At 37.0% G+C, this 15,741-nt stretch overlaps 1 protein-coding gene across 5 annotated transcripts in view; it reads left to right on the forward strand.

The window, feature by feature from the left end:
• The window catches only part of Herc1 (HECT and RLD domain containing E3 ubiquitin protein ligase family member 1), a 159,282-nt gene that overhangs the window by 89,672 nt on the left and 53,869 nt on the right, over positions 1-15,741 (forward strand). For 3 of the 5 annotated variants that reach the window (XM_029481107.1, XM_029481103.1, XM_029481105.1), the window contains exons 32-39: positions 504-610; positions 1,123-1,233; positions 3,219-3,395; positions 6,669-6,908; positions 7,297-7,380; positions 9,312-9,832; positions 12,009-12,784; positions 14,658-14,856. In XM_029481107.1, the coding sequence (XP_029336967.1) occupies positions 504-610; positions 1,123-1,233; positions 3,219-3,395; positions 6,669-6,908; positions 7,297-7,380; positions 9,312-9,832; positions 12,009-12,784; positions 14,658-14,856 (2,215 nt within the window). The remainder of the gene's footprint in view (positions 1-503; positions 611-1,122; positions 1,234-3,218; positions 3,396-6,668; positions 6,909-7,296; positions 7,381-9,311; positions 9,833-12,008; positions 12,785-14,657; positions 14,857-15,741) is intronic. The other 2 variants (XM_029481106.1, XM_029481104.1) reach the window with 2 other exon arrangements.

The raw sequence follows: 15,741 nt of genomic DNA on the forward strand, positions 1-15,741 counted from the left end.
ACACGAGAAAGCTTAAAAAACCCAGAAACCTACCAAGCTTTAAAATGGGCCATGGACTAGAGCAAGGGAATGAAAACTTATGCTTGGGCTTTAGAAGCTCACAGACATTTTAAAAATGCTACTTCTACTGAAGTATGGAGTTTTGGTCAAATTATTAAACTATTTGAGCCTGTCTTGGCTCATTAAACTCAGTTATAATTCAGACCTTGATTTTATGATTAATGTATATGAAATACATACTCGACTTTTGACTCAATGTTGCAGTACATTGAACATGTACATGAAAAAAAAATATATATACACACATACATACATACACACATATATACATACATACATACACTAACAGGCACAGATTGGGTCCAGACTTTATGTGACACTAGGTTAAAATACAGGTTTATTTCTTTTATAAACTGCTTTGTAGTCTTAGAAAAATTTTAAGTTAATTTTAACTCTGGATGCCACTCACCTTGATAACAAAGACTTATCTGCTGTGTCCCCAGGTATTCCTCTAGTTGGTAACTTAAGAACGAGGCTTCTTGCTCTTCACGTCCTTGAGGCTGTGCTACCAGCTTGTGAATCTGGTGTAGAAGATGACCAAATGGCCCAGGTTTGTAATTTTTAGGTTGCTGGAAAACACTTTTTACATCTGTGGTGTGATTCACCCAAAACTGAGAGTTACTAAAGTCTCGAGTTGTAAATTTGCCTAACTTCAATAGTCTCTACTTCTCAGATTGCTTTCTTTATCCTTCATTCTTAAGGAAGAGGAAGAAAATAAGTTGTAAGGTATAAGAAGTAGAGGAGTAGAATATACATGTAAAGTCAAAAGGAAAGGACAATCTACAGTTTCTTAGATTGAGCCTCTAGAGAGAAAAGTGTGTGAAACAGTAAAACTGAAAAATGTCTGTATCTAGAAAAAAGATATAAAACCAGGCCATTTTGTAGTGAGCTGATGATCTTTTAAAAATAAAAGTATTCCACATAGGCCTACCAGACATAACTTTTGGATTTTAGAATAATCAATCTTCATTCCCCATTGAATATTACAGTATGTGATACCTCAAAAACATATGTAACATTTCTCTCTATAAATTTTATCATTCTTTCCCTTCAATACACCAGGTTGTTGAACGCTTATTTTCCCTTCTGTCGGATTGTATGTGGGAGACTCCCATTGCTCAGGCCAAACATGCTATTCAAATAAAGGAAAAAGAACAAGAAATAAAATTGCAGGTAATCTATTCTTCCCTCAAAAGGGGTTTTTGGGCCACAGAAGTAGATACCATAGTGCCCAACTCTGTCTCTGGTTGTAAGATCCTACTATGAGGGGCCTTGCTGTAGAATTTGCTCCACATCCTCTTTGTGTGTTTTATCTCTCTTCTTTCATCCTCACCTCTCAAATCATATGTTTTTTCTATGAGGTCTTCTTGATTGTGCCTCTTGTCCTTGCTACTGTGCTTCTCAAAGAAGTAAACTGTTGCACAACATTCTGCCTCTCTTCTGGGCAAAGTCCGGAACGGAGAGTGCACATTGGTTCCAAGTCTCCTTTCTGGGTACCCAGGCACAGCAAATGTACTGCCAGAGGGAGTCAAAAACTAGGGGTGTGAGGTCTACCTTTCCCCTCAGCAGCTGCATACCAGGCCAAGAACAGAAGGCAGAGTCCGGAGGAGAAGAATCTGGTTTGATTGGGAATGAGGGCTGAGGCTACTAGAAGGGCTCGCAGAGAGAAAGCCTTTCTCTGGAGTTTTACACTCTGCTCTTTAAGGTGAAGGCCTTTTACATGATTGTCCTTAATGAAGCAGCTTTCCAAGGCGATCCTTGCTTGTTCTTATTGCTTTACATGACTGGTGGGTGTGAATGCATACACTTTATTCAGGGTGAACCAGGGATTATATACCTCTTGCAGGAAGTGGAGGTCATTGGCCGAAGGCTCAAGGCTATTTATATACCTCATTAGCATGGAGAAGAACTCCAGGTGTTATACTATTTGACTATGATCTTTAGTCAGGTGTCATGGTTTTGTGTTCCAGAGCAGGTACAGAATCAGGTAGGGAATGGTTTCATTCCTGCTGTTCTCAATTATGAGATTCCTGGGGTTTGAACTCATTTAACTCCAGTAGTGGTCCTACATACCTTACAGTAAACTACACCTCAGCTACTTCGATCTCTTCAGTTTAATTGCTTATCATCCAGCAAGATGCCAGAATTCCATAAAGTATTAGCATTACATTTATAGCTGTTCTTTAGTATCTATAGGAATTGGTTCTAGGACCATCTATGCTTGCCCAGATCAGTTGATGTTCAAGTCTCATATATAAAATGGTATGGTATTTATATATGACTCATGCAATTCTCCTATAAACTTTGAATCATTTCTAGGTTTTCCAATACATCGTACAGTGTAAAATCTTGTAAAGAATTGTGATACCATATTTTTTATTGAATGAGAAGAGTCTATGCATGTACCAATTCAGTTTTTTTTAAAAAAAATATATTTCAAGTCTGTGGTTTGTTGACTGGATATAGAGCCTGGATATAGAGGACCCACTGCTTGCATTTTTGCCCATCTCTTACTCTTGTTCTTTTGTATACCCATCCTTGTGGCCATGAGGTTCCACTCACTTACCTTCCAAACTGGATTCTACTTCATACACATACATTTCTTGCTTAGTTTTTTTGTGATTTCACAGTTTTCCTGATTTTCCTTTAAAATGATCTTTAATTCTTCTAGGTTTTCTATTTAAGTGTTGGGTTATTGTGTGACCGAGTCATAATCCCCATCCTTACCCCCTATCACACCTCTCCCCTTTTCCATATTTAAAGAGACCTTATTTGGCTTTCTATGCCATTGATAACCTAAATTTTATATGCTATCTTCCATTAACTCACCACTTGAATGATAAACTTACAGACAACTTATACTTACTGTGTTAAACATAACGTCCTTAGCTCCATCACTTTCTGTTCCTTCACCCCCTTCTAGTTTTTGATGAAGAGAAAAACCTTGGAATTACCACCCTGGATTCCTGTCTCCCTATGTAACTGACTGATTAGTCTCCATGTGCCCCAAATGAACAATAAGCTTTTTTTTTTTAAATAGGCACTGTCTTGCACAGTAACTAAAATCTGGTAGATATACAATAGCTGTGAAATAAAAGCAAGGAATATATTAGAGGTCGGTTTACTCCCAAATATTGACCCACCCTCCTTTCTGGTAGAAGCAAGGAGAGTTGGAGGAAGAGGATGAAAATCTCCCCATACAAGAAGTCTCTTTTGATCCAGAGAAGGCTCAGTGTTGCATTGTGGAAAATGGACAGATTTTAACTCACGGCAGTGGAGGAAAAGGATATGGATTAGCATCTACTGGGGTAACTTCTGGGTGCTATCAGTGGAAGGTAAGGAGAATTCTTAGTAGTTGTTTTATTGTTGTTTTGTACTTTTAGTTTTTAAATAAGGTTGTTAATGGGGGAAAGCTCATGAGTTCTTAATGCTAGACAAAGAACCACAGACAACTAAGAAATGCTGAGAACAAGAGAAATAGTCTTCTCCAGGGAAGAGCTCACCAATTGATTATTGGGTATGACCAATAATACCAAACAGCAGCCCTGATAACTTGCATAGAAGTAACATTATACATACCCAATAGGTTGTATTTATATTTAGTTACATATACGCACATGCACGCAACAAAGAAAAAAAGCCATGAATTTAAAAGAGAACAAGAGAAGGTATCATAGCTTGGAGGGGGGAAGTAATGTAATTATAATCTCAAAAAATATTTTAAAAAGATTTTTGGTCGTATTTCTCTGTGTTATTTATTTAAAAAACAAAGCCTTTGGAAAGGTATATGTTTTATGTAAATGATGATGCTCTGTCATGGTACTATAAGTGGAAAATGTAAAGGAGAGACATGAATTCTACTATTTATGTAATACTAGCCTAAAGTTACCTCTTTTTTAAAATGACAGGTTAAAAGCACATAGAATAACGGGGTCACACAGTCACAATTTCCCCCATTAGTAAGAATATACCATCAGATATGTCATAATTTTGCCTGAAAAAGCTTTTAGAGATGCAGCATCAAAGCTTTTCACTAGGTATTGGCTTAAAATTTTGCATGACATGTTCATAGTTTAGGTTCCTAAAAGGAAAGTCTATGATACCAGTCTTGTTAATTAGAAAAACAAGGTAGTAGGCACAGCAAAGTCAGCCTTACCAGTTAAGGAAGATTGCTGTTTGTTTGTTTTTAAATCACTTTAACGAATAGTTTATTGGTAAGGTATCCAGTCAGGCCAACTTACAAGTAGGACTTTCTCTGCTGTATTAACTCCCTTTTTATACTCGATCTACTTCCTTGATTCTTGGCCATTATGCATTACAGTAAAAGTATAACAGAACCCCATGCAACTAAGTGAGACCAAACTATAATATTGACTTAACTTGTGCCATTTAGGTGTGTTGGACTTAACTACTTAAAATTTCATGTGACTTCATTCTTGGTTTTTTTTCCTTCACTTAGTCAGTTTATTCTTTTACATTTCAAATGATATACCCGTTACTTACCCTCCACAACCCTCCCCATCCCACCCCCCTTCTCTCCCCTACCCTTTGCCTCTTATGAGGGTGCTCCTCCACCCACTTACCCATTCCTGTGTCATTGCAGTAGTGTCAATGCATGCCCTACTCTAGGGCATCAAGCCTCCACAGGACTGAGGGCCTCTCTTCCCACTGATATCAGATAAGGCCATCCTCTACTACATGTGTATTTGGGGCCATGGCGCTCTCTCCATGTATACTTAGTCCAGTTAGTTGATACTGTTCTTCCTATGGGGTTGCAATCCCCTTTAGCTCCTTCAGTCCTTCCCCTAGCTCTTCCATTGGGGTCCCAGGATTCAGTCCAATAGTTGGCTATGAGTGTTTCTGTCCGTATTGGTCAGGTTATGTTTGTTTATTTTGTTTTGAGACTCTCTAGCCCTGGCTGGCCTGAATTCAGAGATCTTCCCACCTCTGCTTCTCAAGTGCCGGGATGTGACACCATACATACAGGGTCTCACTGTGCAGTTCAGGAGTTCTGTCTTAGTCTTTCAAAATGCTTCCATGATGGGCATGTACCTTCAGGATAGACTTGCATTAACTTAAAGTCCGGCTTAGGTATTAGTTTAACATAACACAATTCTGATCACTCTAGCGTTGATCTACTTTCATTATGAGCTGCTGTACTTAACATAAAATACAGTCCAATAGAGCATATGTTAGTATACTGTAAGTCAATCATCTATAATTGCTAGGGCATCTCTACTCACGACAGGTGCTACCTTCCCAGTGTGGCCTGTCATTATGAAGCTTTCCCCTCTCCTGTCTCTTTCTATTTTATTCTAAATGATTTAATTGAGTTCCTTGTTTTAGAGGGACTGTCTCAAGTAGTCACTTTTAGAATTTTGTTATCCTTGACTTTATTTTGTCTGTATCTAGACTGTCAAGGTGTTTGTGAGAAAGCCATAAGTAGGAGCCTATCCCTACTGTCTTCTACACCATTGAGTTTGTGGGAAGTTTAGCAATCAGTTTGAGTTTCAGGTGATTACAGCAGCTTTCAGAGCAGTGCCAATTTTCCCCTTTCAGAAGAAGAGCAGTTAGGAACAGTTTTAATATTTGATGCTTTCTCCACACCTCCCTAGACCTTGGGCTTTTGTTTTCTCTGTGCTTTAAGGAACTTAGTGTACCCATTTAGTAATTATAACTTGAATTTTTTTCAGTCTTGAACATTTTAAAAATTTTTAAGTAGATCTGTTGTACAGAAGAGTTGACTGCAAGGAGGACAAACAATTTCCATACAAAAATTTTTTGTAAAGAATTAAACAGAAACTTTAGGAGTTGGTCAGGACAAATTCAACCTCCCCCTCCCCCAAATAAGATTTAAAAACCTACCTGTTGGGGATGGAGAGATGGCTCAGTAGTTAAAGAGCACTGGCTGTTCAGAGGACTGGTTCAATTTCCAGCACCAATATGGCAGCTCATTGCCATTTTAACTCCAGTTTGGGAGAATATGATTCTTCTGACCTTTGTAGGCTCTTGCACACAAAGCAAGGTAATATAATATATTAATAAGGTAAGGTAATATATTCTTCTACAATATAAAACATAATTTCTTTACCCTGATTATATATCCAACAAATAACCTTGGAAATGCCAGTCTTTTGGATCTGTCTGTGTGTCAGGAGAAAGGCCAGGGTTATAGAAGTAAGCTACTGTCCTTTCTGAATAAAGTGTACACAGAGATAGTTGCAAAATCTGTGTGTAAGAAATTGAAGCTTTCTATGAAGAATTTTCTAAAGTATTCTCTCAGCATCATAATTAAATTATAAGCTAAAAAATTTGTTTACTTTAAATGTTACAGGACCAAAGGTTGTTATTTATATTTATAAGGTGAATAAATTTGCCTTATAAAGTATTTATAAACTGATGAAATTATTTCACTATTGTTAATTCTTCTTTGAAAAGAAAGTTAATATGTTCCCATAAATGTGTAAATATTATTTATAAACATATTTATACTCGAAAAACCAAAAAAAAACCAAAACATATTTATAAGTCTCAATGTAGTAATAGCACACAGTTTATTTCAGTATTAATGAGCATTATGAATTGTGTTTTTCTTTTTCTCTTTTTAGTTTTATATTGTGAAGGAAAATAGAGGTAATGAAGGTACATGTGTTGGAGTCTCTCGCTGGCCAGTACATGATTTTAATCACCGCACTACCTCAGACATGTGGCTCTATAGGGCGTATAGTGGTAACCTCTATCACAATGGAGAACAGACTCTGACGCTGTCCAGCTTTACTCAAGGGGATTTTATTACCTGTGTGTTAGACATGGAAGCCAGGACCATTTCCTTTGGGAAAAATGGAGAGGTACTGAAACCTGTTTACAAACATTATTTTTTTTCTTTCCCAAATTTAAATTCCACTCAAGTTATCAAATGCTGGTTATTTAGTGTATAGATTATTTACTTTCCTGTCCCACCCCCCCTTTTTTTTTGATACTTTCTGGTTTTTAAAATTCTTTATCAGTGCCAACCTTACAGAAAAGTGGTAAAGATCAAGTGATATTTTTGTAACAAGCAAACAGTTTAGGATTGTATATTCTATGTAGCATTGCCTTGGATAGAAGATAGTTTATATAAGTATGGCTCTAGTAACTTTTGTTCTATCTCAGAATCTTTTAATTTTAATGTGGCTACATAGTATCAATTTTAAAAGCAACTTTAGTTTCCTTTGCTTCTCTTTTGTCACACTCTAGGAACCCAAATTAGCCTTTGAGGACGTGGATGCAGCAGAGTTGTACCCATGTGTAATGTTCTATAGCAGCAACCCGGGTGAGAAGGTAACAGTCCCAACCTGTGCTTAGGCATAAGGGGTACTGGTTATTTTAAATTAATGTTATGTTAGTCTGCTACAGAGGTCATAAAATAGTAAGGCCGGGCGGTGGTGGCGCACGCCTTTAATCCCAGCACTTGGGAGGCAGAGGCAGGCGGATTTCTGAGTTCGAGGCCAGCCTGGTCTACAAAGTGAGTTCCAGGACAGCCAGGGCTACACAGAGAAACCCTGTCTCGAAAAACCAAAAACAAAAAAAATAAAATAGTAAGATCTCTCTACCATTAAAGGTACTTGGTCCATGGAAGTTATTCTTCTAGAAGGGTAAATAATTTTAGGAATTGTCTTTTATTCCATATTAAGACCCTATAGCTGTATAGCAAACCAACTTGCAAACATTGGCACTGTGAGAGTTAACAGGAACTATATTAGCAGTAATGTGGTTCATTGGTAGTTATGGATATGAGAAGAAATCTAGAAATACTCAGTATAATATGATACCATTAGCTGAACAATGGAAGTTATAGTGGGGAAACTATCTTTGCTCATGTGTGAGACGTCTCAGACCTTGTAGATGCTACAGATTTGAATGTATTAAGGGCATACAGTTTCACTGAAACCTTTTTTTGTTCTCTTTATCTAAAACAGAAGCAGAAATAAGCTTCTCTTTGGTCTCCCTGTGTTAGTGGCTAGTGGTGGTATTTTTTCCCTTTCCTATCTTTTCACTGGAGGATGCAGTGTAACTTAGGTCTGTTGTTAAGAATTTATAGTAGAATTTTATACTAAAAAAATTTTAAGTTAAGTCTTAGTTTTCTTATGATGAATGTATTAGACTTAGACACTAATCTTAAAAGTTACATATATTATATACTTATATATAATATAAATAAATTTATATAAACTTTACATATAATTTATAAAAATCAGTTATATGTATATAATGTATATAATTTAATTATATTTAAGTATTTTATATTTAAAATACATAATTGTTTTAATACATAAATATAATTAATTTATGTAAATTGATTATATAAATTTATAAAATTATATATATATATATATATATATATATATGTATATATATGTATAGTTTTAAGGAATTATCTAAGGTAAGCCAGTCATAAGACAACTTCTTCTTGAACAGTAGTCAGTAAACTACAGGTAAAGTAGAGGCTGCTGAGTGCCTAATATCATCCTTCCCCATGGGTGTTCTTCCACCCTGGTAATATTCTTTGAGGGAAAAAAGTTAACATTAACTATTCACAGTGAACCTGGTACTGTACTAGTAAGTACTTTGTCTACTTTGTCTATATTACTTTATTTTTAAAATAAGTGTAGGAGGTGGGTACTCACATTAGAACCTACTCTGTACTATAAGATATTGCTAGGGTTCAAGTATAGCATCAGGGAAAGAGTGGCTTTGCACTCAAGGTCTTCCAGGTGCTGTGACCACAGGCATGTGGCACCGCACTAGCATCCTTTCCCACTTCTGTGTCCCACTTGTAGTGTATGGTCATAGTGGGATTATCCTAGTTGTATAGGTTTGTACGAATTTTACATTCGTGCCCTTGGAACAATATAAAATAGTTTCAATATTCAATACTATCCTCAAATACAATATTCAAGATTTGAGGATGGTTTTCTTTCAGACATTTATTTGAACTAAATTGAGTTAGCCACACATATCTATCCTTTGAGTGGTTGTAACTGCTTTGGAAATTGTGGGCTATATGATGTTGAGATGGCAGGACATTTTAAAGGGCCATATTGCTAATCACTTTAGTGGGTCTCTGACATTTCCTGCCTATAGAGGTGTCACTTGATATAATATAGTAGTACTAGTTCAGCGTGATTCCATTTGCTAGAACATATATTGACAAATTGTTTAGGAGACCTTCTAATATCACACATATTTCCACCTTCTTTTCTTTTATATAGGTGAAAATTTGTGACATGCAGATGCGTGGCACGCCACGGGATTTACTTCCAGGAGACCCTATTTGTAGTCCAGTAGCAGCAGTGCTAGCTGAAGCCACTATTCAGCTTATCCGTATCCTTCACCGGACAGACCGTTGGACTTACTGTATTAATAAAAAGATGATGGAAAGACTCCATAAAATTAAGATATGTATTAAAGAGTCAGGTCAGAAGCTAAAGAAAAGCCGCTCGGTTCAAAGCCGAGAGGAAAATGAAATGAGAGAGGAGAAAGAGAACAAAGAAGAAGAGAAAGGTAAACATAATAGGCATGGTCTTGCTGACCTCTCAGAACCGCAGCTGAGGACTCTTTGCATAGAGGTGTGGCCCGTGCTAGCAGTAATAGGAGGAGTTGATGCTGGTCTTAGAGTTGGAGGTCGGTGTGTTCACAAGCAAACTGGGCGCCATGCCACGCTGCTGGGAGTGGTCAAAGAAGGCAGCACATCTGCCAAGGTCCAGTGGGATGAAGCAGAAATTACCATCAGGTATGATGTATTGAGTTATGCTTTTAACAGATAAGTATTTGATGGTGAAATGGGCAATTGCTCATGGACAGTGAGTAATAATGTACTGCAGGTTAACTTTTTAAGATGATTTTTATGTGGCTTGATATTACTATTTTGATTTACTAAAATTCGAGTGATTTGTAAACTAAGTTTTTAATTTGTTTGGTAATGAACTGATAAGTTCACTAGGCTTGTTATTTTTTATTTGAGTTCCTGCTTCTTGGTGCAGGGCGGTATGTGTGCCAGAGATCATCCTTGGACTTCTGCATGCTAGATAAAAGATCTATCACTAAACTATGCCCCATCTGTTTCTTGCCTTTTAATCATATCCATTTTATACTTAAACATTTAAAAGCCAGCTGGCTAATCTATTGATGAGATTTAAAGTTCGAGATTTAAAGTTCAGAAAGCCCTGTGGTAGGCACATCTAAGTGACTAATGAATATTCAAAATCTGCCTTTTTTTGTAATTACAATTTTATTTTTTATTTGTACGGATGTTTTGTCTGCATATATATCTGTGCACCCACTGTGTGCCTTATGCCTGCAGAGGCCAGAAGAGGACATTCCATACCCTGGAACTGGAGCTACATACAGACTGTTGTGAGCCAACACATGTGGGCTGAGAACTGAGCCTTGGTCCCCTGAAAGAACATCTAGTGCTCTTAACCACAGAGTCATACTTTAGTCCCATGATGGGGTCCCTCCTCCCTATTTGAGAACAAATGTTGTAGCTTAAACTGACCTGGAACACACTATGCAGCCCAAATAGACCTCAAATTCATGCTCACTTTGTATTAGCCTTCCAAGTGCTGGGAGTACAGTTGTATGCCATCACCCCTAGCCTTACCTTTTAAAACACATATATTCTAGTCTATCAATGCACATCATTTTGAATAGTTATGAGAATTACATTTATTTAACATAAGCAAGATGCTTGAAAGCATTTAAATGTGTGTGTATATATATCTATTTTTTAAATATAAACTTCATTAATTTCATGTATTTAAAGTAACGTTAAATATTTCCATTAATAAAGGATCTCACCTATCTGGGTACATATTTTATCATTTAGAAATAGGGGTTTATTGATAATAATTATTATGTAACTATTGATTATACTACCCAATATAATTCTTATATATTAATATGATATTATCTAAAAAAGAGTGATCCATAGTAGTTAGTGAAAGTAGTACTAATTAGAACTAAATAATTACGATTGACTTTATAGCTGAGACAATGCATGTAAAGTTCATAATTTCAGGTGTTAATGGGCTTCACTTCTCTTCATGATAAGCTGAGAAGCCCAGTTTACAAAATCACATAAAAGTATCCACATTTACTTTATTCTTCCTTTGTTTCAGAGAATGGTCAGCATCTGCTAATATGTATGCAGTATAGTAAAGTATGTAAATTAGCACATGAAAAAGAAAAATGTGGCCAAGGGAAAATAAGACAAGGAAGACAGACAGAGCCAAGAAGTGGGTGATAGCAAAACTTCAGATACTTGTGGGGCTTTTTATTTTTGTAATTAATGTGACTCTTATACTTCAGGAATTTTATGTATATATCAGGGATATGTAATCATATTGTTACTTATAAAGTATTGAGTATCAGTTGAAGACTGCAAAGTAAAATTTTTAATGAGACAGTTTCCTATGAAGGAGGTTATAAAGATCTACTACATATTCAACAAACTAGATTATTACCTAAATTTCCCAAGTAGCTTACATGAAACCACATCTGCCTTACCTCCTATTTTGTACGTAAAGTACATATTCTCTTGCTTAGTGTATCTGTGGTTGCTTTGGTACTACCCTGGCAGGGTTGAGTGATAGCAACAGAACCCACATGCCCCCAAAGCTCTAAGATATTCAGATTTATTATGGGATGTTTGTTCATTCTGCTTTGCAGTGCATAGTGGTAAATACTCTCATTTGAAAGCTCAGGTGCATTTCATTATTGTTGTATTTAGCATCACATCTCTAGTTCCTCATATACCATTTTTTCATTCTGTAATGATGTCAGTTTGTATAAATTATTCTCAACATTGTGTTCATGATGTGTTTTGTTTTGTCTACATTATTTTCTGTACCTTCCTCCCGTCTTTCCCTCACTTGCTTTTTCCTGTGTCATTCTGATCTTTATTAAAGCTTCCCAACTTTTTGGTCGCCTAGTGATACTCCATTATATAACCTGGAACCCTGTGAACCACTGCTGTTTGATGTGGCGCGATTCCGAGGCCTGACAGCTTCTGTGCTGCTGGACCTAACATATCTGACAGGCATTCATGAAGATGTGGGGAAACAGAGCATCAAGCGACATGAAAAGAAACACCGTCATGAGTCTGAGGAAAAGGGGGACATTGAGCAGAAACCTGAGAGTGAATCCATTTTAGATGTGCGAACAGGGTTAATGTCTGATGATGTCAAAAGTCAGGGTACCACAAGCTCCAAATCAGAAAATGAAATAGCTTCATTTTCTTTAGAACCAACACTGCCAGGTGTGGAATCCCAACATCAAATAACAGAAGGAAAGAGAAAAAATCATGAACACATATCCAAAACCCATGACATAGCCCAGTCAGAAATCAGAGCAGTTCAACTTTCCTATCTCTACCTCGGTGCTATGAAGTCACTTAGTGCTCTTCTTGGCTGTAGTAAATATGCTGAGCTCTTGCTGATCCCAAAAGTTCTCGCTGAAAATGGCCACAACTCAGACTGTGCAAGTTCTCCAGTTGTTCACGAGGATGTGGAGATGCGTGCTGCTCTACAGTTCCTGATGCGGCACATGGTGAAGCGAGCAGTCATGCGGTCACCCATAAAGCGAGCATTGGGGTTAGCTGATCTGGAACGGGCTCAAGCTATGATTTACAAACTGGTGGTCCATGGGCTTTTGGAAGACCAGTTTGGGGGCAAAATTAAGCAAGGTATGTTATCTGATGAAATTATACTCATAACTGTCAAAAGTAATATAATTCTATAGTGATTTGTTAAAAATATGGTTTTTTTGGTCAAAGAAATTTGCACATTGATTTTCCTTTGTAAGAAGAATGGTTATTTTTTTGTTACTTATACCTTGATAATCATTGTCTATCTGTAATTTTCTATTTTAAATCTACATAAACATTAGAATTCGTTAACTTTTAGAAAGCTGAAATTAAAATAGGTCTGGTAGTGCACACTTTTAATTCCAGCACTAAGGAGACAGAGGCAGGGAGATCTCTGTGGGCTTAAGGTCAGCTTGATCTACTTAATGAGTTCCAGGACTGCTAAAGTTAAATAGTGAGAACTTCTTAGAAAAAAGAAAAAAGAAAAGAAATAAACAAAAACAGTTGACATTTAATTCATTCTTCAAAAGGTATCCAACTGTTTATAGATTGATTCAAAATATATTTTTAAAACTTCTGAGATATTTTTAATGTTTCATAGACAGTGTGTGCTATTTCATAGACAGTGTGTGTATAAAAAGACCCTGGCTTTGCTCAGCTTTATCCTCACTTTGGGTAGTGGTACAATTTTTTGAATAAACGTGAGTCTCTATTTGTTAAATGTCTAATGCTACCTCTCTAGAACCTAGAAATGGTGTCCCCTTCCTTCAAGAAGCTTATCCTATACTGGGGAAGATAGCATAGGCCTGGAACCCCAGCATTTGGAAAGGAGAGACAAGAGAATCAGAAGTTCCAGGATATTCTTGGCTATAAATCAAATCATTTTTAAGACCTGGCTTAGGTACATGAGCCCTTACCTAAAGGGATACAGAGAACGAGAAAGGGGAAAAAAATAAAGAAGGGAAAGAGAAAAGGAAAAGAAGGCTAGATCTGCTTCTCCTTAGCCTTCATTCTTGCTCTATCTTAGTTTAGACAGTATATAGGAGAGAGGGCACATGGTACATGTGAGTAGGCATGTTATAAGTTGATTATTATGGTATATGGCCAGTTAGTAAACCTATAATAGAATTATCTATGTTTTTATAAATATGCTTATTTTATGTGTATGGATGTTTTGCCTTGCATATGTGTCTGCGTATCACTTGTGTGCTTGGTCCCTGCAGAGGCCAGAAGGGAATATTAGATTCCCTGGAACTAGAGTTACAGGTGGTCATGAGCTGCCATGTGAGTGTTGAGAATTCAAGTGTCTGGAGGACAGCTCTCTTAACTACTGAGCCATCTCCTTAGCTCCAGTGTTAGTTTTTTTGTAGTACCTGCTACTTTATTTGTTGTTCCCTGGAGAAGGAAAATTATAAATGTGCTCTACACTTTTGGCAGACACACCATTAAGTCATAGTCAGCAAGAAATTTCTGTCAAGGTTTTTATTGTTCTTGTATTTGTATGCTTTTACCAACACTGGAGGTAAGCCTCAAAATCAAAATGCTCAGCAAATAGTTTTAATGTTTGTATTAGAGGAAGATGTCACCACATTCCACTTTTAATGTTTTTGTAAGAAAATTCTCTAAAATCAGAACCTATAGAATCTAGAATAAGTACAATAATGAAAGGAGAGAGAATGAGAAGGTTTTTTAATTCCTTCAGAAAATGTGTTTACAACCTGTTTGTTTGTTTGTTTGTTTGTTTGTTTGTTTGTTTGTTTTAAGGAAGGTTTTACTATGCAGTCTTGGCTGGCCTTGCTACATAGCCCAAAGTATTTGTGTTTAAGAGAATCTTCTTGCCTCAGCCCGCTGGGACTACAGGTGTACATAACCAGACCTACCTCTAGAAACTTAGAATTAAACTTTTCCATTTTTGACTGTTGCTTTTTAAAAAAGGCCAATCCTTACTATTTTCTTAACCTTTGTTATACAGAGATTGATCAACAAGCTGAAGAAAGTGACCAAGCACAGCAGGCGCAGACACCAGTGACCACCAGCCCATCAGCATCCAGCACAACTTCCTTTATGAGCAGCTCCCTCGAGGACACCACAACTGCCACCACTCCTGTCACCGACACAGAAACGGTGCCTGCATCTGAGTCCCCTGGAGTGATGCCACTTAGTCTTCTCAGGTAGACCAGTTGGCCTTTGATGTCTATCACACTGATGCCTGTGCTTCTCACAGCACATTGTTTCTCTTACACACAGGGTGCCAAGTTAAATCCAGGTACTCTAGAGCTAGAAAGAACCTGGGATCATACAGTAAAAACCTGTCTTAGTGAGAGCATAAGTATGCACCAGCAGACTTGGCTTCTAAGTATTGATGAGGGGGCAGGTGTATGTGTGCACCACCAGCAGACTTGGCTTCTGAGTAGGGGGGAGTGTGAGTGTGCACAATCATATGTGGCTTGGCTTAGATTTTAAAGACTTGTTCTTTTCAGAAAGCAAATTCAAAATTGAGTTTTAAGTACTGAAGTCTAAAGAAAAAAAATCATCTGCGTGAAATAATTTTTATTGAGGTTCTTTCCTTTTGAACATAATTTTTTTAAGATTTATGAACCATGAGAACACACATGTTGCAGTATACTTGTGGCGGTCAGAGGACAGCTTGGGGAGTTGGTTCTTTCTACCTTGCATAGGTTATAGGGATTGAACTCAGCTCATCATGCCTTTGTGGTAAGCTCGTTCATGTGTGAGCCATCTCAACTGCCCTATATTTTCATTTTTACTCTATGATCACACAGGTCTACTTTTCAAATGAAAAGAATGTTTTTCAAGGTGCTATTAAGAACATTCTTTTGGTTTTTAATGCTTCCTGCAGTTTCCAAATTTAAAAATGTTCACATAGAATCAGTGACCTCTTGTCTCCTTGAGTGTCTGACTAGAGTGGGCATAGGATTAATGGATAGAATCACGCCCTTTTGTTACCATAGGTGCACACTAAATGCTGCTTCTGTTTCTCTCTTTAGTAGTAGAAACTGAACTCAAACTTAAACTCCTAGAATCTTTCTTCCTTT

The sequence above is a fragment of the Mus caroli genome, chromosome 9 (genome assembly GCF_900094665.2).
Source record: "Mus caroli chromosome 9, CAROLI_EIJ_v1.1, whole genome shotgun sequence".
Taxonomy (NCBI): domain Eukaryota; kingdom Metazoa; phylum Chordata; class Mammalia; order Rodentia; family Muridae; genus Mus; species Mus caroli.